Source organism: Suncus etruscus, chromosome 3 (assembly GCF_024139225.1).
Source record: "Suncus etruscus isolate mSunEtr1 chromosome 3, mSunEtr1.pri.cur, whole genome shotgun sequence".
In the NCBI taxonomy this organism is placed as follows: domain Eukaryota; kingdom Metazoa; phylum Chordata; class Mammalia; order Eulipotyphla; family Soricidae; genus Suncus; species Suncus etruscus.
In genome coordinates, this window is record NC_064850.1 from 132,990,872 (window position 1) to 133,014,040 (window position 23,169).

The 23,169-nt window shown below is 38.5% G+C and overlaps 1 protein-coding gene and 1 non-coding gene across 2 annotated transcripts; one reads left to right on the forward strand and one right to left on the reverse strand.

The window, feature by feature from the left end:
- Window positions 1-19,979: 19,979 nt before the first annotated feature.
- Window positions 19,980-20,882, forward strand: LRRC30 (leucine rich repeat containing 30). Its single transcript, XM_049770125.1, has one exon. It carries the CDS (start codon window positions 19,980-19,982, stop codon window positions 20,880-20,882), a length of 903 nt encoding a protein of 300 aa, XP_049626082.1.
- Window positions 20,883-22,470: 1,588 nt separating this feature from the next.
- Window positions 22,471-22,577, reverse strand: LOC126004667 (U6 spliceosomal RNA). The gene has a single exon (XR_007493932.1). It is a non-coding gene; the product is annotated as a U6 spliceosomal RNA (small nuclear RNA).
- Window positions 22,578-23,169: the final 592 nt, after the last annotated feature.

The following is a 23,169-nucleotide window of genomic DNA, read 5'->3' on the forward strand; positions in this document are numbered from 1 at the left end:
TATTTTTCATGTACCTTTTGGCCATTTATATTTCTTCCATTATATATTCTTTAAAAATATTTTTCTACAATCATAGAAATTATTTTCCATGTGTAAAATTAACATTGATAAATGCCACTATCTACTACCAGTCTTATCCAAAATGTCAGAGTCTACTAATGTTTTTATAAAAATTGAAGACTTCATTTTTGAAAGTTTAAGACACATTTCTTTTTCATTTTTCATTACTACATTTTTATTTAGAACACATTTTTATTCTTTTTGTGTTTTAGTTTTTGTTGTACTCATTTGATGCTAAATTTTTGTTTTGTTTTATTTTGGGGAAGCACAATCAAAGCTAAGGAATCACTTCATTGGGCTCAGGAGACCATATATGGTGCTGTAGATTGAATTCAGGTTAATCACACGCAAAGCAACCATCCTAGTTACTGTACCATCTCTCCAACTTCAATGTTTTGAAGAGAATGGTCTAAGTACATTGCAAAACAGTTTTCATTTAAGATTTGCTATTTCACTTATCTTGCTATTAAAATTTTCTCTCTCTTCTTTAATAATTAACTTTAAAGTCGAGGGGTTGGGGAGATTCCTTTCTTGTTACACTCAAACATCTTTACAAATTGAATTTTAATTTTTTAATTTTAATTTTAATTTTTATTTATTTTATATAATCTTTTCATAATTATTATTATTTAAAAAATTTTCCATCACCAATGTCCCAAGTGTCTCTCCTCCCCATCCCACCCTGGCCTGTGCTCTAGACAGGCTTTCTACTTTCCTCACTCATGCACATTGTTATGATAATTCTCATTGTAATTATTTCTCTAACTGCATTCATCACTCTTTGTGGTAAGCTTCATATCATGAGCTGGATCTTCCAGCCCTCCTCTCTTTTGTCTCTGAGAATTATTGCAAAAATGTCTTATTTTTCTTAAAACCCATAGATGAGTGAGACTATTCTTTTTCTCTCTCTCTCCCTCTGACTTATTTCACTCAGCATAATAGATTCCATATACAACCATGCATAGGAAAATTTCATGACTTCATCTCTTCTGACAGCTGCATAATATTCCATTGTATATATGTACCACAGTTTCTTTAGTCATTTATTTATTGAGGGGCATCTAGGTTGTTTCTGGCTATTGTAAACAAGGCTGCAATGAATATAGGTGTAAGGAAGGGATTTTTGTATTGTATTTTTAATTTATTTAAAGAACATGCATTATATAATTGACATAAGTGATCATAATACATTTGTTTTAGGAAGACCAAAATCAACATGACTTAAAAAAAATAGAAAATTAAAAGAAAAACTAAAGAGACGGAAGAGAAAGAAAAGAAGAAAAAGTTCAGTAGCGGGGCCGGGCAGTGGTGCTAAAGGTAAGGTGCCTGCCTTGCCTGCGCTAGCCTTGGACAGACCGCGGTTCGATCTCCCGGTGTCCCATATGGTCCCCCAAGCCAGGAGCAACTTCTGAGCACATAGCCAGGAGTAACCCCTGAGCATTACCGGGTGTGGCCCAAACCCCCCCCCAAAAAAAAAGTTTAGTAGCAAGTATAGTTTTGAAAATTACTGAATCACATGAATTCATTAAAGCACCAGTAGAAAGTTCAGTAAGCCCTCTTTTTTTTTTTTTTAAAGGATGAGTTAAAAACTACAGTAGTAACGGTGTGAGAGTGGCAATTGTTGTTGTTTGTATAGGCTCAGCAAAATATGGGGAAAATGGAAAGAAAAAAAGCCTTGGCCTAAATACAAAGAGACCTTATCCCTGAAGTTTTCTGGCATAAAACTGACTCTGGGTTCCAGTGATAATAGATTGTCCAACCCCTGAGTTATTCTCTGTGGTTCTGGTGAAATTTTTTCGCACATTAGCTGTAGTTGGTGTCAAGTTTATGTAGTTAAAGATTCTGGTTTCTGTGCATTTCCTTCATCGAAATCAGGATGATGTGGGGCATCCTCTAGTTTCACCTCACCATTAGATGCGGAGTGTCCTGCCCTGCAAGCAGGTTGTTGCTGTTGCTGAGTCAGATGGATGTTAAGAGAAAACTCTTTGGAGTAAGTCAATGACAGGATAGCGGTAGGGTCTTCCCTGGCAGAGGTTTGCTTCCTGGTGGTGTTATAGACAATTGTGATTATTTCCATAGATGGTCAATGGTTCGGGGATGTATGGGCAATGCTCATTCTTTTGAGGTCTAAACTGAGTCTTTATGCCAATGTTCAGGGTATAAGGTAAAAAGGCATTTCAAAATATGTGTTCCTATCTCTATTAGATAAGAATTTGTCTGCATTTGTAATATTTTCCCATTTTAATATGCCTATGCAAAAGAGGAACAATGCCACAGGTGCCTCTGGGGGTTGCAGGAACAAGTCCAACAATCCCCTTAACTTGGTTCTAAAATGAATTCTAAAGCGAAAGACTCTTCTACCAGAATTCCTTATTCACTGATCACAAAGAAAAAAAATGGTCACTGTATAAGAGGATATTCAATAAGATTTATAGCAGTTAAGGGAATACATCTAAGATATTCAAAGGAGATATACATGTCCCTTTTATGTCATGAGAAATAGTTGTGGGGAGGGTGTTGAATTCAGAGCACCACATTGGTCTTTGATTTGGCCTTCTATAGTCTGAAATGTCTCCCAGCAGTCCCATATCAAGAAATGTCTTTGAGTGGGGACTTCTCAGTTACACAGTGAAGGAAGGTGGAGGACAGGAGGCCACTGAGAGTAGATAAATAGGAACAGAGTATTGGTTTCTTCTCATGCTGAGAGTTTATTCTTTCACTTTGGGAGCTGGTTGGCAGATGGCTTGAGTGGGGATATAATGTGTTTCCTGAGGAGCCAAGAACTGAGGGTAAAATGGTTAAATGTGGGATAATAGGCCCTGGGAGCGATGAAGTAAAGGACTAAAAATAAGCATCTGGGTGATGAGCCAAAAGGGGAAGGACAAACAGATTAAACCTAATGATATCCTAATTATCTATACTTTAGGTGTGATGGCACTAGCACCCTTGCGGTTTCAGAATGGACACTGGTGGGAAGGAAAGTTGCCTGCAACTTCCTGAAGTCAGCCCTTCCTGTGCTGTGTGGGGTTGTGCTGTGTGCATGTGCCCAGGGATGCCCCTGGAGTCTGGGAGAAAAGCAATGGAAGGCTACTGGGGTGGCCCAAGCCCCGTAGCCCCCCTAAGCTTGGTAGAAAGGCTTTTGGCATGGTGACCTGCCATTCCCCATGCTGGCAAAAGCTCCCCAGCTCCCAGAAGGAGAAAGAGTTCCTTCACATTTTAATTTTTTAAAAAAATTATCAAATATGTAATTATAAAACAAAACTGATGATGAAGAAAGGCACGTAGGGAGGAGTAAAGTTATAAAAGAAATTTTAATTTAATATACTGCATTGATAAGTATGTTCTTGTCAGAGAGAACTTTTTTTTTGCTATGTCTTAATGAGAAGCAAATCTCTTGCCTATAACTTTATGGATGTGATGCATGTGTATCTATTTTATTGTGCTGAATAGCAACCACTGTAAAATGTAATAGCTTAAATAATGGCTATTCTGTTTGCTCATGCCTCTGTAGATCAGCGAGTTGGACTGGGCTGGGTAGTTGCTTCTGCTGCTTTCTTCTATAATCACTCACGAAACTGCACTCTTCTTGGCTCAAATGACCTTGCTCACATATCTGGTACTTTCAATCATGTATTTCTTTTCTTGCAGATGCCCATACTCAGCAGGGCTGGCCTGGGCTTTCTTATGTAGAATAAATTTACTAAGAGTACAAACTGCCTGCCTCAGTGTAGACAACTTTCTCAACTATAGAAAACTGAGTCTATCAATCCTTCCTCATTCTTTTGTCATGCTAACTCCTAAATGCAGCTAAAATAAAATACAGCAGGGATTAGACTTAATCTCTTGATGAGCAGTGCAGCGGAGAACATTACAAAAAAATTATATCAGTTACAAAGAACTTTGCAAAAAATGTAATGCAATATCTAAGAGTTGAAATGCCTGGTGCCAAAAAATGTTTAAGACATTAATATCTTGTCATGAATTCTGGCTCTGTATATTTATATCATAGAACATACTGAGATATATAGGAGATAATAAGTTGTTCTGAAAGCTATTTTGATCTCAGTACTAAATATCGTTAGTAACTATCAATGAAAGTGATAGAGAACCACATAAACACATCTCATTAACCCCATATAAAATGTGTACTTTACCCAAATTCCTCTCATATAGATCCCAAAATTGATATGTCATCTGAACTCAGAAGTATAATAGTGGAAATTTCAAGTGATCTGTATCTCAAAAGCCTTACTTTTATACATTATTTTAAAAATTGGCAATCTGAACGCTTCATATTGGGGTCTCAACATATTGTTAGGGAGAAGAATCCCAGACACGAGATGTCTTGAACTATAAACTACACAATGAGTCAACTCTGTCAGGCACTTTATAAGAATATCTCAGGGTTGGGACCAGAGCAATAACACAGTGGATAGAGCATGCTCTATCCCATATGGTCCCCCAATCCTGCCAGGTGTGATTCTTGAATGAGGAGCCAAGAGTGAGGTAGTCCTGAGTGCCTCCAGGTATGGCCCATAAACAGCAACAACAACAACAACAAAATTTCAGGGTGGAAGCAGAGACTGGATCAACTATATGAAGCCATAAACCTTTTAATGAAAAATTGACTCTACACTTAAGTATTTTATATGTTTATAAACTGATAAAAAATTTTAAGGGCACCAGCTATTGTTTTAGACTTATTCTGTGGGAGCATATTTTCTATTTGAAAGGAAAACATATTACAGATATGAAATGAACCAAAAGCTAAAACTAACTGCCCCAATTTACTGAACTGTAAAACAAATTGAATCCAAGTATATGAATTTTTTATAGAACCACAATAAATGGACAAATGTTGATTTCTTTTCATTTTTTTAAAAAGGCAACCAAACACCATGTTTTGTTTTCATCGTCATAATGTTTTTACTAATTTTTTTGAATTAAAAGTCCTATACAGTTTATAAAATTTTCAGCTAAGATGAGTAAGCAAAAAATAACTGTTTTTTTTTTGTTTGTTTGTTTTTTAGTTAGCTTAGATCTGTCAGAAGATCTTATAGTTTCCTGGTAACTAAGAATAAACCCAAATCCACTCAGATAAATTTGACTAAATTATGGGTCTGGGAGATAGCACAGTGGGTAGGGTGTTTGCCTTGCACGCAGCTGACCAGGGTTCAATATTCAGCATAGCATATGGTCCTGAGAGCCTGCAAGAAGTGATTTCTGAATGCAGAGCCAAGAGTAATGCCTGAGTGCCATCAGGTATGCTCCCTCCCCAGTTTTTTAAAATTAAAATGGGTGTTTTTTTACTCTATTTTTGATCTAAAGTCAATTAAAATATTTTTAAAACCTTTTGCTTGTTCTAAGCTCTTTGTAATATTAGAATCTAAGATTTAGAATTAACTGTAACCTAAATATTGATACTAGAATATGGTGTGCCTTTAGAGATATCATTGCTTTGATATCTGTACTTTGCTTGCTCGAAGAAGTTACCTGCTGTAAACCTGGCTTTGCTGTGAGACTAAGTGCAGTTTCAAGGCATAAAGACTAGGCTAAGAGCAGCCAGTTCCTGGAACCAGATCCTAGGGGTAAGTGCCAGGAAATACATTCATATAAGGCTAAACAGGAGCTGACAGCCAGCCAGATGACAACTGCATCCTTGGTCTGGGGACTATAGTCCACCCAGCTGTTTATCTGATGCTACATTTGAACTACAATCAATCCTAGCCCAACCTTGTACTAAATTTAAGACCAGCTATCCAGAGGTGGGAATCCCCTAGATTGAGCCTTGGTACCCTTTAATTTTGGCCTGTGAGCCATTCTCAGTGTCCATATTTCTTAGGAGATGTTGAATTCCAGTATGCTGGAATAAACTCCCTTGATTTATTTATATTACTGCCTGTCTCCCTTATTGTCCTTTGGGTGGAAGATCCTAGGTTCCAGACTTAACAATAAGAGAGATTTCCTTTTAAGTCAATGAGATAGAAAACTGTGTAACCTTGTTTTAGGACTTCTATACTCCAAATTGTGTTGTCTAGTTTCTATTTGTTATCTCTTGTTTTTTCTCAGTCCTACACATCACAGCTTCAGGAACTATTCAGCAGATAGTATAAAGGAACTTGTAAAAATAGCTCCAAGCAATGAGATTTAACCCCTGATATTTCCTGTTAGGAAAGAAGTTAATATGATGGTGAGCTTGTCAGGGGGTGAGTACAAAGGTTAAGAGTATATTTATTGCAGTACTATGCACATACCCCAATCTGGAAACAACCTCAAGTATCCAAGGACAAGAGGGTAAAGAAACTATGGCATATATACATAGTGGAATATTACTCAGCTATAAGAAAAGATATCATGCAATTTTTTTTCTACATAAATGGAACTAAATGCTATAATTACTTTTTTTCTTTTGTTTTTTTGGGCCACACCTGGTGATACTCAGGGGTTACTTCTGGCTATGCACTCAGAAATCTCTCCTGGCTTAGGGGATCATATGGGACCCTGGGGATCAAACCAGGCTCGTCCTAGGTTAGCCCCATGCAAGGCAAATGCCCTGAGGCTATAATTACTTTTAAAAGGTCTTCAATTTTATTTGCCTAATTTGATTTAAACATTTACATCATTCATTTTATTTTTTCATTGAACCACTGAGAATTGCAGTTACATTCATTTCTTTCAGAATACAATGTTCCAATATTAATCCCTTCACCCGTGTCACTTCCCTCACCAATACCCTGTTTCTCACCCACCCCACTCCTTCCTCTATAGCAAGAACTTTTCCCCTCCATTTGTTTTAGTGTTCCCTTACCCAACTAATCCCTGCCGCCAAAAACAGATGAGTTCTACTCTTAGATTATATTACCCAGAGAGTATTGTTCTGAGTATAGTTAGAAGTAAGGGAACAAATACTGAATAATCTCCTTCATATGTGGGATATAAATAAACCCAGTAATGAAATAATAATGGCCATTAGTAACAGAACTCCAGAACTTCTCTACAGAACTGAATTTGCCAAGGTTTGGGTGATGTTAAATGTGGTGGGAACTTGGGATAAAGATGGAGGGAAACAGGCAGACTGATGGAGGGTGTGGTGCTAGAATGCTGTATGCACGAGACCTTATATTGTAAATCAGAGTTTTTTTTAAAAAAACCAATAATAATTAAAAAATACAAGTGATAATAAAATAATTTGAAATTTAGGGGAAGTATTTTAATGGAAATGAGCTGGAACGAGCTGGAACGAGCTGGAAGTCTACTCTTTGAGGTAAAAGAAAACATACTTTTTAATTTTGTTCTATTTGAATGTTTTTGTTTCCTCAAACTAACCATACCAGCTTCCATAGCCTATGTAAGGAATTCAAGTAAAGGTGACTTCAGAATTTTTTTTTGGGGGGGGCTAGAGATATTGTATAGCAAGCAGGTAGGGTGCTTGCCTCGTATGCCATCTTGGGTTGATTCTTGGCACCATATGTGGTCATCAAAGTCCTACTAAGAATAATCACTGAGCACATGACAGAAATAAGTCCTGAGTACTACTGTGCCCCTCCAAACCAAAGCAAACAAAAACATCATTTTTCTTTGGTGAGGGTTGGGTGGGTAGAGAGATAATCTAGAGTTCAAATCATATTCCTTGCACACAGCCAATTCTGTTTCCATCCCAACATCACATGGTTTTCCCAACATAGTTGGGGTAGTCATGTTACTTTTGATACCACAGGACCCAGGCAGCATGTAGTCTCAGACCCTAGCTTAGGGCAGCTAGCCTGATTGGCTGATAATCATTGGGAGTTGCCCCCTGAATCCCCTGAGCACTGGTTGGGAGAACCCCTTCATCCAAATATAATAAAGAGGAAAATTATATACAGCCACAGGGAATGTGTTAGTATAAGAAATAAAGTTTACTTAGTGGAACAAAATATCTAAAATATTTTTTAGTACTTAGTCCATTCCTTATATTTATTCATCAGTGATATTTAAAATTCTTTACCAAATTAGATCACTATATACTTTAAAGGTCATTTAGGGACCATTGACAAAGACACATTTTCTAAAAACATGACATCAGAGCAATAGCATCTTAAACTTTTAGAGGAATCACAATTATATTGACAAGTAATAATTAATTCAAGTCAAATTTCTCTTTAAAGATAATTTATTTTGAGGAAATAGTCACAGAAGAACTTTTCTGTGGCAGTCTATTTCTTTATTCAGTTGTTTCTCTCTTCTAAAGATTCTTTCACCTGCTTTCATTCCTTCCTCTAATCTTTCCAAAGCTAATTTAATCCTAATGCCAACCGGACACTTCCTATTTTTGCTAAGAGGACTTCTTGCTATGTTTAGTCATAAGACTTAGGGGTTACCTCAAGTTTCTGCCTCCCTTTTCTAGCATTGTTTTCCTCCTCTTTTTATCTGTTACAGTTACAAGTTAGACTTATCTCTGTGGTAACACTTGTAACCATATGCTGAAATACTTAATTTTCTTTACAGTAAGAATTCAGTAAGGACTTGTAATTGATCTCCATTTTGATGTTCCTTTTGTGGTCCTTCCTCAAAAGTTTTCCCTCTTCTTTGCATTTGTAAGATGTCACACCTGTGCTGGCACCAGCAAGTACCTCTTAAACATTTGTTAAATGAATGCAAGAAATATATAGCAAGAACACATCTGGGTTTGCTTCCAATTGCTTTGAACCAACAGGAGTGATATTCTGTTGATATTCAGTTGAACCAAGCCTCTTAATTTTCTGTTCATTTTCCTTACCTGTCTATTCCAAGATAATTTCATTGCCTCCTTCACTTATGAAAGTTATTACAATTGGCAATAGAACTGACTTGAATTTTCCTTCATGATTAAAATAATTAATGATTGCTATTTATATAGGTATTAAGAAATTCATTATTTTTTCATAATATATGTGTTTATATATAAAAGTACTTATGGGGCTGGAAAGATAGCTCAAGAGATTTGAGCACATATTATGAATACATGAGGTACTGAGTTCAATTTTCATTATTGGATTACTGTTAGGCATTGTCAGGTTGGACACACAAGTCAAACACAAAGTTTGATGCACAAATTAATCAACATTTTTCACTATTTTCTTTTTATTCTTTTTCATGTGCACATGCAATTCTCAGATAGTCGTTCTCATTTGTGCAAAGGAAGTGGCATTTTAAATCCCATTGTTTCAATTAAAGCAGAGTCATTAAAAGTTGAGTAACCACTAAGACAGTGGTAGGATTGATAATTTGAGTAAGACTCTCAGTTTATATCGTTTCAGCTCTGACAACTGTTTTTCTTTGGTTGTTTTTTTTTGGGGGGGGGTCATACCTGGCTGTGTCTACTCTAAGATCTGAGCTCAGGAGTCATTCCTGGTGGGTTTTGGGGCCTATATATAGTTCTGGAGATTGAACTCGGGTTTTCTGTGTATAAGGCAAGTATTCTTCCTACTGTAATATCTTCCCAACCTCACAAATAGAGCTTTTTGGAAGTAAGCCTTTTTAAAATAGTAGGATTTTTTCTCCCCTTATATTTCCTCTCTTAAATGCAATCTGGTGGCAAAGGTATACTTACTTTTTCTTAGAATTGCATTAGAGCCTCTTTGACAGGCTCCAGTTCAATGTTCTGAAAAGTGAAAAGGTTTTGCTTGTGGGTTCTCTTTTCTTAATGAATGCCAGCAGTGCTATTTTGCCTCAATAGAAGTTGATTCCAGTTGACAAACAAGGCATGTTTTTATTTGGTGCTCCTGTTCAATAGGTGACAGCAGTAGAGGAACAGTAACACTTAAGAAATGGGTGGGCTTGACTTATAAATTAAAAGATAAAGAAGGGAGTGTCCAAGGTTCATTATGTAAGAACTATGAATTGAATTATTTCATAAACCGCAGGAAGATAGACAGTGATGGGGAACGTCTGACACTAGTCTGAATAAATGTAGATTAATATAGTAAATGAGGAGATCTTAATACTGATGACTCCCCACAGTACAGGATCCCCAAACTTTAACATCACTGAAATTTAGTTTCTCTTTGAGCAGTAGGATGTGAGCAGCATCCATGGCAGACTCTAATTATTAGATGCCAATAGCACCTCTTTAATCCCATAAAACTATTCCATACTGCATACATTGCCAAATGTTCCAGAAAGGGAAAACCCTTTCTTACTACACTTTTGAAAACCATAGTTCTATAGAGGAAATGAGTACTATATGTGACAAATTAAATTCAGGTTGTTCTAGTAAGTGAAGAAAAATGCCCTGAGATACCTAGAATAAGGTGATAATATTGTTGGAAGGCTACATGAGGAGCTGGCATCAATTATGTCTTGGTGTGAAGCTTGAATGAAATAGTGATATAAAGTTACCACACTACCTTGAACAAGAGAGCAGCATCCTAATGATACTAAAAGTATGCTGAAATTGTCAATTGTGATCTCTATATAGCTCAAAGGCTCCGTGTGTGTGTGTGTGTGTGTGTGTGTGTGTGTGTGTGTGTGTGTGTGAGAGAGAGAGAGAGAGAGGAGAGAGAGAATAATAGTGGGGCATGAGACTGCAATGCACATTTGCGTGTCCATGGCCTGCAAGAATAGCATAGCAGTGAATTGATAGTAACAAACCTTCCTAGAACATTCTGGCTATGATAGTAAAGATATTTTTACACCGGGTTAGAGAATGGTGACTGGGAGTTGGGCTAATTGACTTACAGACATTGTTTCATTTGGTCCTTATACAAAGGCCTGTTGGGAGGAGACATAATGATCCAATTCACAGAGGACTTTGAGAAGCTGAGTCTCACCCACATAGTGAATATCCTGCTTATAAGAGATGAGAACCAGGATGTTCCCAGAGGCCTACCCTGACAAGATGAACTATATGAGGCTTTGTTTGGTCAAATGATTTATTCAACAAGCTGCTGTGATGGAGACTTAATGAGGATTGAGAACCTGATAACCAGCCCCTATACACAAGATGTGGGTTGAATTCTCTTAAAATATGCTTTAAATCAGAAAAATGTCAATCAACCTACAGTAACAGAAGCAATCATAACAACCAGGGTAGCCAAGTGCCTTCTACATTGTTTCATTTCAGAGAAAATTTATGGAGAAACCACTGTGTCTACTGACAAGGAGCTTGAAATCTAATCAAGCAAAAGCCAAAACAAAAACTGAGCTGAATGAAGACTGAGACAATGAACAAAGGCCGAGACAAAGGATTTTCATGAAAGGAACTTGACTGAGAGAGAAAAGCAGTTTAATCTGGATCTGCCTATAGATCTACTGAGAAATCTTTGCCTCCCAGGAAAGGCTCGTTTTCCCCTGGGAAAGTTACTTGTTCTAGAAGAGTCTGACTAAGTGAAGGGTTTCAGGAAACAGACAAGTCGGGTCCTATACTGGTGAAGATCTTAACACTTGAACTATAGGTGATGTGGAGTTGATCATCTTTCCTTTGTCCTGATAGGTGTGGACCCATAATCTGTCATTAACAAGTGTCTTAAGTCATGCAACTACACAAATTCATTGTAAGGTGTTGTACATATGAAGACATGGAAAGCAGCTTGGTAGACTTCCAGTGTCACAACGGTGTCATTGCCAATTTATTACATATGTTAGTACTCTATTTTGATATCCCTTGCTTTTATATAGATATAGATATATCTTTGACAGTATGGACTAGTGAGCACTTTTATAGCAAGATGCCCAACCATTTTGATTTCATGCAAAAAGAAGAGCTGTTTAAATTCCCAGCAGCTTCTCTCCCCACCTGTAGGTGAAACAGGAGTTTTGAGGCCCTAACATTTCTTGCTATGTCTCTTGGGTCATCCCATAGGACCAGATAGCAGCTCTATATTACCAATAAGTCCACTGTTGATACTGAACATTACTCAAGCTGAGAGATAATAGAAGACTGACATCATTGAGACCCCCAAATTTCCTTTTTAGCTAATCATTTTGATTTTATCACCCATGTATTTAAGTTTCTTTGTTCTTATAATAAAACTAAATTTCAAAATATAGCTGGTTTATTATATTTCTTATGAACTATGAATTGGGAAATTATCCTGCTAACAAAGATGCCAAGTAAGAAACTGGGGTTCAAACTCAAGGAGGTATCATATCTGTCTGTTTTAATGACCCTGATCTCCACATTTGGCTGCCTCTCACTGGAGCGACTGAGCTGGAAGACTGAGAATGTTCTAATAAAAGTAATACTAGGAAATTTCACTAGCAAAACTGCAGGTTGAGTTTGTGTACTTACATAGTAGGATAAAGTTTCAGATAAGACCATGGTGTTGATGGCAACTTTGACATTAGTTTTGTAACTTGAACATGAACAAACCCATTGAGGTTTGTTTTGACTTCCTCAAAGTTTGTTTGAACTTATAAAAATATCAACCACACTAATATCATGAATAGACCATGTACTTTGTTTCTAAAAGGGTTCCTGAGTCTAATGTAAACTATTCTGAAAATATAAATTATGCAAGATAAATAATAGTATATTTCAGGATACAGGTTTGGTTGCTTGAATTAGAAACAAATGGCTCATAAATAAGAACATAAAAAAAATCAAAGGTAGCTGTTCAGTGTGGAAATCTAAGAGCTTCTATGTGCATTTGGGGTTATGTGTGTATAATTATATAATAGCTACCATTTCTAGAACCACCTCTCATTCACTAAGGTCTTTACCACATACCATCACTGTTGCTGAGTCATATGCCATTTACAATGGCCAAGTTGGTAGTTTCATTAAGCATGTGGGTTTTCACATTTCCAATCATTGGACAGAGTTTTGGATTGTTTTGAAACACAGTAGTTAAAAACTTTACATCTCTATAAAAACCAGCAATTGTGAATGATGCAAAAGTGTGGTTGGCCCCAATGTACCTCTCATATCTGCCATCTCTCCCTGCCCTTCTAGCCAGTACCCACTTCACTTTTACTTGCCTAGAATGTACTCCTCAATAGACATCAGCTCCAAAGCTTTTGCCTCTACCTCAGTAATCTTGGGCTAAAATAAAATTTAAAATTTGGGTAAATAGATTTAAGGAAAATAAATCTTAGTAGGTATTTATAGAAAACAGGTCTAGATTTACACATGCAAAATGTCAGCTCATTGATTTCTTAACAATTTTCTGTTTTATTTGAAATAACTAAAATGGTATTCTTTAAAATTTTAATTTATCAAAACCTTGTGATTTACAAAGTCCTTCATAGTTGGATTTTATATATGTAATGAATCAGGGCTAATCCCACACCAGAGTTGACCTCCCTCCACCAATATTCTCAGAAAGCATCCTATACCAGGCCTATAAATGGGTATTTTAATAAATTATTTAAGCTTACTGATTTATTTTATAAAAAAAAACAAAGAAACATGATACATACACATAAACTGGAAATCACAGTGAAATTAAAAGAAAATATTTGGGTTTTTTTTTTTTGCTCATTCATCCAACAAATATATTTGGGGAAAAGCAGGTAAAGAGGTGGTGTACTACAGGTCTTATGTTTATGTTGGAAGTACAGTTTTTCCCATTGTCTTTTGGGTTTTTCTTGTGGTGTGTGGGTTCCCAGGCACCTTTCCATCACACCCGCTGACCTTCTTAAGATTGGAAAAAGATTTTCGGCAGGGAGGTCTTGGAAGAGTTCTTGCATTGGGGCTACTTTTGGGACTAAGTCCAGTTTCAAGTAACAGTCCACGTTAGGGGGAGTTGATAGGGAGGGCCACGCAGCATGAGTCCGCAGGGGAGTTGGCTGCCTTTTCTTGCAGGAGACAAGGTGTGGGTTTGACCTGGGTGTCCCTTCGCTTGGGTGCTGGGTACTGGTTTCGTTGGGGTAGGAGGTCAATCTTGATTGCCTAATAGATTAAGGACTGAGGGTGAAGAGTTTTAATATGGTGGGAGGTCTGGATGGGATTGAGGGGTGGGAGGGATAGTTGGATTTCCAGAGGGGGGAAGGGTAAGGTGTATGGAAGGGGTAGGAAAGGAGAAAAGAGAAAATACATTAGAAAGAAAGGGGAAAAGAGAAAAGAAAAAAAGTAAAGAAGAGGAATAGAAAAGAGAAAAAAAAAATAAAAAAGAAAGTGGTGAGAAGAGAGGAGAGAATAGCAAGGGAATGCTAGTTTGCTTGAATGTGTTCGATGAATAGAGTCTGTAGTTTAAGTCTGTACGTCGCAGGTACTGCTTCGGTGGTCTGACTGGTCACGTGCTTCAATTCCTAAAAGAAGGTATAACCTAGAGATAAAGTGTATGTTAAAGTGTTTTCCCTGGGGCCATTAGTAGTGCAAGCTAGTATGGTATCCTCGTGTGGTATCCCGAGCTGCCATCTTAGCTTGTCCGCCCTTTGTATCCAAGAAAGCCTGTGGACAGAAAAGCTGAGAGGTTATTTTAAATATAGTAAGATAAAGGCATTAATACGTAGTGTTATGGGATGTTTCCATTGGAGTCAGTGATTTCCGTGGTATTCTTTACCTGTGTTCCTGTATACGATCTCTAAGGGATTATTGTGGGCCTTTGGTTGTAGAGGTTGATTATATACCTGTTCTCTCTATGCTGCTGTTTCTGGTGTTGCTGTTTTCTTTGTGGTATAATGTGAAGCACCTAGAACATACATCTCAAACACAACTAATACTTAACAATCAAATAACAGGGTCTAACAGGGTAGAAACTCCAAACACTGTAATAGTCAATATATACTTGGGAACAGTGCCCAAAATACATGAAAAAGGTTTTTTTTTTTTTGGGGGTGATACCCAGCAGCACTCGAGGGTTTCTTCTGGTTCTCCACTAAGAAATTACTCATAGCAGACTCGGGGGATCATATAGGATGCCAGATATAGAACACATGGCCATTCCAGGTCAGCCACATGCAAGGCAAATGCCCTACTGCTGTGCTATCATTCCAGCCCGTAAAAGAAATTTTTTATTAGTAATTCATTTAGCATAAATTTAGGAGTAGCTTGTGATGTTTTTAACCTAGTATTTTATACTTATAATCTTAGTTTTATTTTATTTAGGATTAACTAAAATAATTAGTAAATGCTAGATTCCATATGTTGGGCTAAGAACCAACAATAATATACAATTGTATAGCAAAATATTTTTATGTAACTTGGGGCATTTAAATACACATAAATTATTCTTAACTTCATTAGGTTTTAAAGACATTATATACTGTGCTCTGGATTTTTAAAGCATAATCCAAAGTTCTGATTTCTAAGACTTCTTCCAATTGAAATGCATTCAAAGAGCTTTGAAAAGTGGCTTTGGCCAAATTGAAATGTGTGGCCTTTATCATAAATTCCAGAGCTGACAGCATCCACTGTGACTGTTCTCTAGGGGACAATATTAATGTAAGCAAAATAAAACTTGCCTGGGATTTTTCAGGTTTTCACTAGAAAAGGTTAAATGTGGTGCCTTGCACTTTCCAAGAGTAGTTCCATTGGCAGTGAGAATCTCACTCAGTGTGTCCAGGGCTCTCTCTGGGAGAGGCAGATTCCAGAGACAGTGACTATGTATACTGACTGGAAAATCATGGCTAAGTGGGGAGGAACAACATTTCAAAATTTAGAAGAAATAAAGTGAGCTATACATATATCTTGTCCATTTGATATATGAGAACCTCATTAAGGAAGAACTGAACTATTTTTGGAGGTGATTGACTCTGTCAACAAAAGTCTCCTGGAGTGCTATTTTTACTTTTGTTTTGCTTACTAGTCTTGGAGGTAGAATAAGCAAGGTTAATGTCTCATCATGTCTTTCTTTATGTTTATAGTTACATACACATTTCTTTGCCTATATTCTTCATCTTGAAAAAAATAAAACAGCACTCTAACCATAGTTAATTTGTCTTTCTGCTGGACTAACTCACTATTCTTATGGGCTCCACATGGATCACAGAGTCTGACTAACTGGGTATGAATTTTGATTCACAACTCGTCATAAGTGACCATAATTTTTTTGTTTTGTTTTTTTGGGCCACACCTGGTGACACTCCAGGTTTACTCCTGGCTATGCACTCAGAAATTGCTCCTGGCTTGGGGGACCATATGGGATGCTGGGGGATTGAACTGTGGACCGTCCTAGGCCAGCACTGTCAAGGCAGATGCCTTACCGCTTATGCCACTGCTTCGGCCCCTGAATGACCATAATTTAACATGGGCAAGTGACTTAATCTTACATAAACAATTTGAGGTCTTTACTTTCATTTCAAACAGTAAAAGAGAAATTATTTTATTACTCACCCTCTATATAAAGTGCCCAGAACAATGCCTTTGTTATAGCTAACATTTTATAAATGCAGGCTATTTATATGTGCTGAAAAACTATTTATTGAAAAAATATTAAGAGGAAAGAGATAATTGCCACACACAAAAATAAAGATTCTTATCCAAATCACTCCAGTTTCTGCTGTTCCTAATTTTTCAAAAACTCTGCCATATGGGTCAGAGAGAAAGGACAGAGGTAGACCTGATGATCCCCAGCACCATATATGGTTCTCTAAACCCCACCAGGAATGATCTTTGAGCAGAGTCAGGTGTAAATCCTGAGCACTGCCCAAAACAATAACAATAACAACAAACAACAACAAACAGAAACAAAAAACTCTGCCATAGTTCCAGTTTCTCATATTCATGGAAAGCTCATAGTTCACTATATTAAAAACAGCAGAATTTAGTTATCACATGAAATTTGCCCCAAAACTTTGACTAAAGATTAGGCATGAGGCTAGAGCGATGGCTCAGCGATAGGGCGTTTGCTTTGTATGTGGCTGACCAAGGATGAACAGCCGTTCAATTCCCCGGAGTCCCATATGGTCCCCAATCCAGGAATGATTTCTGAGCACATAGCCAGGGGTAACCCCTGAGTGTCACCGGGTGTGGCCCAAAAACCAAAAAGAAGAAAAAAGAAAAAAAAGGTTAGGCACATAAATTTCCTCCTAAATTAATAAATGAAATACTAAGAACATCATAAAATCTTCAGTCTTTTCATGTGTTCAAGATTTCTCCCAAAATTCCTCCTGTAGATTCCCACAGATTCTTTCAGGGCCTGGCTCCAATTTGGGACTTAGAGATTAAAGCTCTGAGTTCATGGCCACAGTATCAGCTTTAAAATCCAGGATGCCATCAACAAAACACTGAACTTCAGATCCAAGCTTTACTACCTCCAGAAGGCAAAACTTTTCTCAGAACTCATGTTGTCAACTGTGCTCTTTGCCCCCTAATCATTACCTACCTTTAGAATTTCTCATCCACACAAATCCATCCATACACTCCCTCACTGTTTGAATTTATCACAGACTCAGCAACTTAAACAATTGAAGGTCTGAGTTTAAGGCATTGGCAAGATAAATTGCTTCCGAGGCCTCTTTACTTGGCCTGCCCAAGACTATGTTCCATGTCTTTTCCGGTGACACCTCCTAATCCAGTCACATTCAGGCACTTGGTTTTTAATTAATTATCATAAATCAATCAATCAATTAATTAACTAATCATGAATTAGAGACATACAATTAAGCCATAAATTTTTAACAATATATCTTCATAGTATACAGCTTACTTTTATTATTATTTTTTATTTTTTTATTTTTTGGAGTTTTGGTCAATTTTTTCTATGTTGCTGGTAGTGTCTAATCTTGGGCTAGCTCCTGACCAAGCCCAGGAAGAATGACTGGGGGTGAAGGGGCAGGAAAGCAGAGGACAAGTGCTCAGAGTCGAAGAACAAACCCTCCAGGAGCAGTTTCAGGGAGATGTCTTGTTTATTGTAGGTGAGCATAGGACACCTATCCTAGCCAATAGGATGCATAGGTTTGCCCATGTGCAGGAATTTAAATAAAGGGAAGTGAAGACTGTTACTGGGCACACCACCACCAGGTGATGTTTGTGTACAGGCAGAGTTTAATGACTTAGAGGAAAGCAGAGTATGGGCTCCACTTTTGGGAGGCTGTGGGATTAAATGGACTGTGGGATTGATTTGATCCCCCCTCAGTATACGTCTTGTTACTCACTGGTTGAAAACATCATTGAAAGTAGCACCTTGGATTGGTGTTTAGACCACATAATTCCACCTCCAGGTGTGGTTTCTTCCTTAAAAAAAAAAACTTGGATTTTTAGGAAAACACTCTCTTGCATTTCTGGACTTCCACAGAGCTTGCTGCTTCTTAGGATCTAAAAGTTAATGTGCTGGAATTTTTGAATTTGTTTCTCCGTGTGTGTGTGTGTGTGTGTGTGTGTGTGTGTGTGTGTGTGTGTGATTTCCTTGATCTACATTTGCTTCCTACCTGTTTCTCTCCAGTGTTTTGGTTTTAGAACCTGAGGATTAATTCTACTGGAGGCCAGCTATTATGTCCAATGAGTGCTCATCTTTTCCCATTTGGGGGTAGCCTTTCCTACACAGTTGCCTGTTGAGGCTCCTTTTAGGGACCAGGTCAGAATCAGCTTTACAGGGACCTTCGCTTGTCTCTCTTCTAGGAAGCCTTTTCCTGCTTTCCTAAGCCCAGCCACAGTCCACACCTAGTAGTGCTCTGGAATTACTTCTGGCTCTGTGCTCAGGTATCGTTCATAACAAATCCGAAGGACAATATTGGGTGCCAGAGACAGAACCTGGATCAGCTGCATACAAGGCAAATGCCTTACCTGTTGTACTGTCTCAGTAACCTCAGATTTTAATGAGAAAGAGAGAGATGAAGAAAGGGTGAGAGTAGAAAGAAAGGGCGATATATTCTTTGTAAGTAAAAGAGTAAACAAAGACAAGAGAGAAGAAAAAGGATGAAGGAAAGTGAGGAGAGATGAGGGAGAAAGAGAGAGAGAGAGAGAGAGAGAGAGAGAGAGAGAGAGAGAGAGAGAGAGAGAGAAGAGGGGGGAAATAGGTGACTGAAGCAAAGACAGGCAGATGTGAGGCAAGCTGAGGACTCCAACTTTGACCAGTTGTTTCATGTACACAGACACACCTCTTAGACTTTGAAGGAGACTGATTTTGGGGGGATAGTTTCCTTAGGTCTTTACAGCAATATCACCAAGTGACTCAGTTTCTCTATTTCCTAGAGAGAGACCTCAGAGCCAGTTGTGGAATGGGCTGAGTTTCTGGAGTTTTTTTTTTTTATCAAACTCCACAGTCAACAAGAGAGGAAGGTGCACCTTCGTGAACTCAGAAGCCCACCAATGTACATCAAATAAACTCAAGCTCACACTTTTACTTGAAGTGGGAGTGGGCAGTCCACACTGATTTTCCTTATCTCCTCACTAAGTCACCTTTTATAAGCTCTGGTTAAACAGCTTTCACCCTAAGTACTGCTGGGCTCCAGTTTCTTCTTGTTATTTTTTACACCCATACAATCCCCCAGCTTGGAAACAGATATTTCTGACAGTATGAGATCTGAGCTTTGGAGACATAACTCTGCACCAACAGTTAGCACCTGTCTGGTGTCTAGATGAGAGCCCCAAACCACACTCACAGATAGGGCTTGGGTGGCTGGTTTTATTGCTTCACTTTGCTTCTTTGGGAGAGATAGACTTATTAATCATCCTGCTCAAATGTGATGCCCAAGGAAAGCCAAGAGAGGAAAGTGACTGTAGCCTCTGTGTGACCTGTTGCCAAACACTAGCCAACCAATCATGAACAGAATGACAGTGACAGCTGCTGTGCGGTTTTCAGAGGCACCGGGGTTCTCCAGTCACTAAAACCTAGAATCATTACAATCAGGCTGTCCAGAGAGAAATCACCATCAGAAAGCTACCATCAGAGAGGAGTTTCTGTGAGATTCTTGGACATCTGCAAGTACCACCCAACCCCCAGGACCTATTGGCCACTGTTGGTTTTTCACCTCCTCGAAGACCCTCTCAGCCTGCGACAGCCTCACGGCCTGGCTTTAAGCTGCGGAGGTAGGATATCATCCTTCTTTTAGAGAGTGGGTGGAAAGGAAGGTAGATGGGGGCCAAGCAGTCCAGGGCCTCTAAGGACAAAGATGCCAAGCAAATGGGACTCCTGGGGAGGAGGCAGAAATTTTCCCCCTGGGATGACACTCTGCTCTCAGGGAAGGACCCTCGGTCTCTGCTAAAGCGGGGCATGAGGCATGTCAGTTTCAGCCTGGTCACTAAGGGCATGACCGACATCCCCAACTTCTTGTGGGGCCTGTCCGAGATTCAAAAACTCAACTTGTCCCATAACCAACTCCGGGTTCTCCCTCCCGAGGTCGGGAAGCTGACTGGGCTGGTGGTGCTGAACTTGTGTGGGAATGGTCTCAAGAGCCTGCCCAGAGAAATCAGCCTCCTGAAGAGCCTGAAAGTGTTATTTGTGAACATGAACCGCCTGACCGAGGTGCCGGCTGAGCTCAGTGCCTGCAGAAACTTGGAGGTCCTGAGTCTGTCCCACAATTGCTTGGTCCAGCTCCCTGCCAGCTTTGTGGATCTCTCCAAATTGAGGAAGCTTAATCTAAGCAACAACTATTTTGTACACATCCCAATCTGTGTATTTTCACTGAAGGAGCTGGATTTTTTGCATGTGGGTTCGAACCGCCTGGAAAATATCGCTGAGAGCATCCAGTGCCTGGTCAGTCTGCAGATCTTCATTGCCGAATGCAACAATATTCACTCCTTCCCACGGTCACTCTGTCTGCTGTCAAATCTGGAGCTGCTGAACCTGAACAACAACGACATCCAGAACCTTCCCGAAGAACTATACCTGCTTCGTAGACTGGAGAGGATTGCTTGGAATCCCATGGACAAAGGGCTGCACATTTCCCATAACCCTTTGTCCAAACCTCTGCCAGAACTGGTGGAAGGGGGACTTGAGATGCTCTTCAGCTACCTAAAGGACAAAAAACACAATTGAAGTGGTTCCTGGAGGCATGAGCAATATTGTCAGTGCATTGAGACTGTCACTGGGTACTTTATGGTCTCTTTTTACTCTGATGTTTAATGCTCGAGTTAACATTGCTAAGTCATTGTTGAAACCTCCATTTCTGTGAGGCATTTGCTTTTAGCTCTATCTTCCTAGGAATGACCTTCTCATGATATCATGATTCTCATGTATTAAGCCTAAAATGAAAAGTATCTGTTGCGTCCAAAGAGAAATCTTTGCTTTGACTCTTTTGAACACTATTGAGATTCAATGTAAACTCCAAAGTGAAATAAATATATGTTAAATCTGTGCTATGTACCAAGTATGGTGTGAGGTAATCTGTAGCCAGATACCTACACTGAGCTATGTTTCTTTATCAGCCCAAGTCAAGCATTCCCTGGACCAACAGCCAGCTGAAGAGCTACTTTGATGATGATGACCAAATAGGGCTGAGCAGAACTTGAGTTCTTTGGAAAATAATAATAGGAAATGTGTCTATGAAATGACTGTTGAGTAAATGTCAAGCTGCTTATGTGGATATCTAGAAGATAGTGCAACAGAAAGCATGATGGCTTTCAGATAATAAATATAAATGAATTTCAATGTGCAGTTTATATTTCTTTTACTAATTAATACTCATGTTCTGAGCTTTTTTAGAGACTCCAAGCCATGGTTTAGCTATTCTATGCTAATTTCATTTATGCGCTTTTTATCACATTTGCTTTCTTAGAAATGGGTGGACACATAGGGTGAGAGGGGAGAAGGGTGGACAAAAATCAGGCCAGAGAAGGTAACATATAGATTACAACCACACACAAAAGTAATGATCCTTAAAATATAAGAAAACAAAAAATGTAATGACCTTTGTAAGTTTCAAAGGAGGGTCAGATTTGTCACTTGGCTTTCACATATGGAAATCAATACATAGGCTTAGTGACACTTTAGAATTCTTTGGACAAAAAAAAAGCCAATATTATGGATTTTTTTTTCTTTTTAAGATTACAAAGTTGTTGTTTAAATAGACATCAGAGTGAACAACAGAGCTCCTACCATGGGGGTCATTGATTGGATCTTCCTGCCATCATAGCAGCCAAGAGTTTCTAAAATATTGTTATTTACTTAGACTAGAAGAATTATAATAGAAAAGGTGGAGAAAACAGTGTATTTTTTCAGATCAATGGGAAGCAAATTGCTAGGTTTTTGGGGCACATTTCTCTACAAAAATAGCATAGCATACTGTAAGAAGACTTAGAATTCTGGGATGCTTCCAAGGTTTGTCTACCTTTTTACTGCTCTTGGTTTAATTCAGTTAAATTGAATTTGTTAGCATTTGTAACCACCAGGCTGGGGACTAGAGAGGCAGGAAGGCCTTCTTCTACCAAGAAACTCATTGGTGAGAGGGACAGACCTGCATGTCAATGCTCAGCAAGTTATGATTTCTGCTAAAAAAAGATATGAGTAGTGTACTGAAGCCAGAACAGCCTGCTGTACTATGAGACAAGAATTTGTCCAGAAGTGTGAGAACCAAAGAGCAGTTAATAAAGAATACAATTGGGATGAATTCATTAGACCTACAGTTTATCATAAAATCTAATTCACGAACTTGCGTGTCATCCTTGTGCAGGGGCCATGCTAATCTTCCCTGTATTGTTCCAATTTTAGTATATGTGCTGCTGAAGCAAGCACAGTTTACCATAAAATCTAATTCTAATCTTATTCCCCCTTGCCCACACCAATAGGGATTTGAGAAAGCTTACCAAAGTACCAGGGCAGTGGGTAATTCATCCTGAGGTCTGAGCTTAGAAAAGTTTAATGTGGAACTGCTGTCTTTCTTCTTGTAAGAACTGCTCAGAGAGTGTCTATGGAATAATTTATTCATATGACAAGCAGTTTTCCCAATAGATCCAAAGTCAATTTTTTCATCCACAAAAGGTAGAAATCAGTTCCTGCTGTTATCATTACATACCAGAGTTCCATTAGCACTTGTATTCATGAGCTCTTTTTGTTGAGCCTTTGCAAACACATCTTACCTGAATCACTGGAAGGCAATTGAAGAAGCCTCCTCTAAATTCCCTCTGCAGCAGTAACTGGACACCTTACTAGTGCTGCCAGACTTAATAGGCACAATTTGGCAGTCATATGTTAGCCTGCCAGAGCCAAGACTATTAAAAGACATCAGTGGAATGCTTACATGACCTCATGACTCAAGGGAAATTGTAGGACGAGCCTTTCCTACACAGAACAGAATTGGCATATCACTTACTGAAGCTTGCCTGAA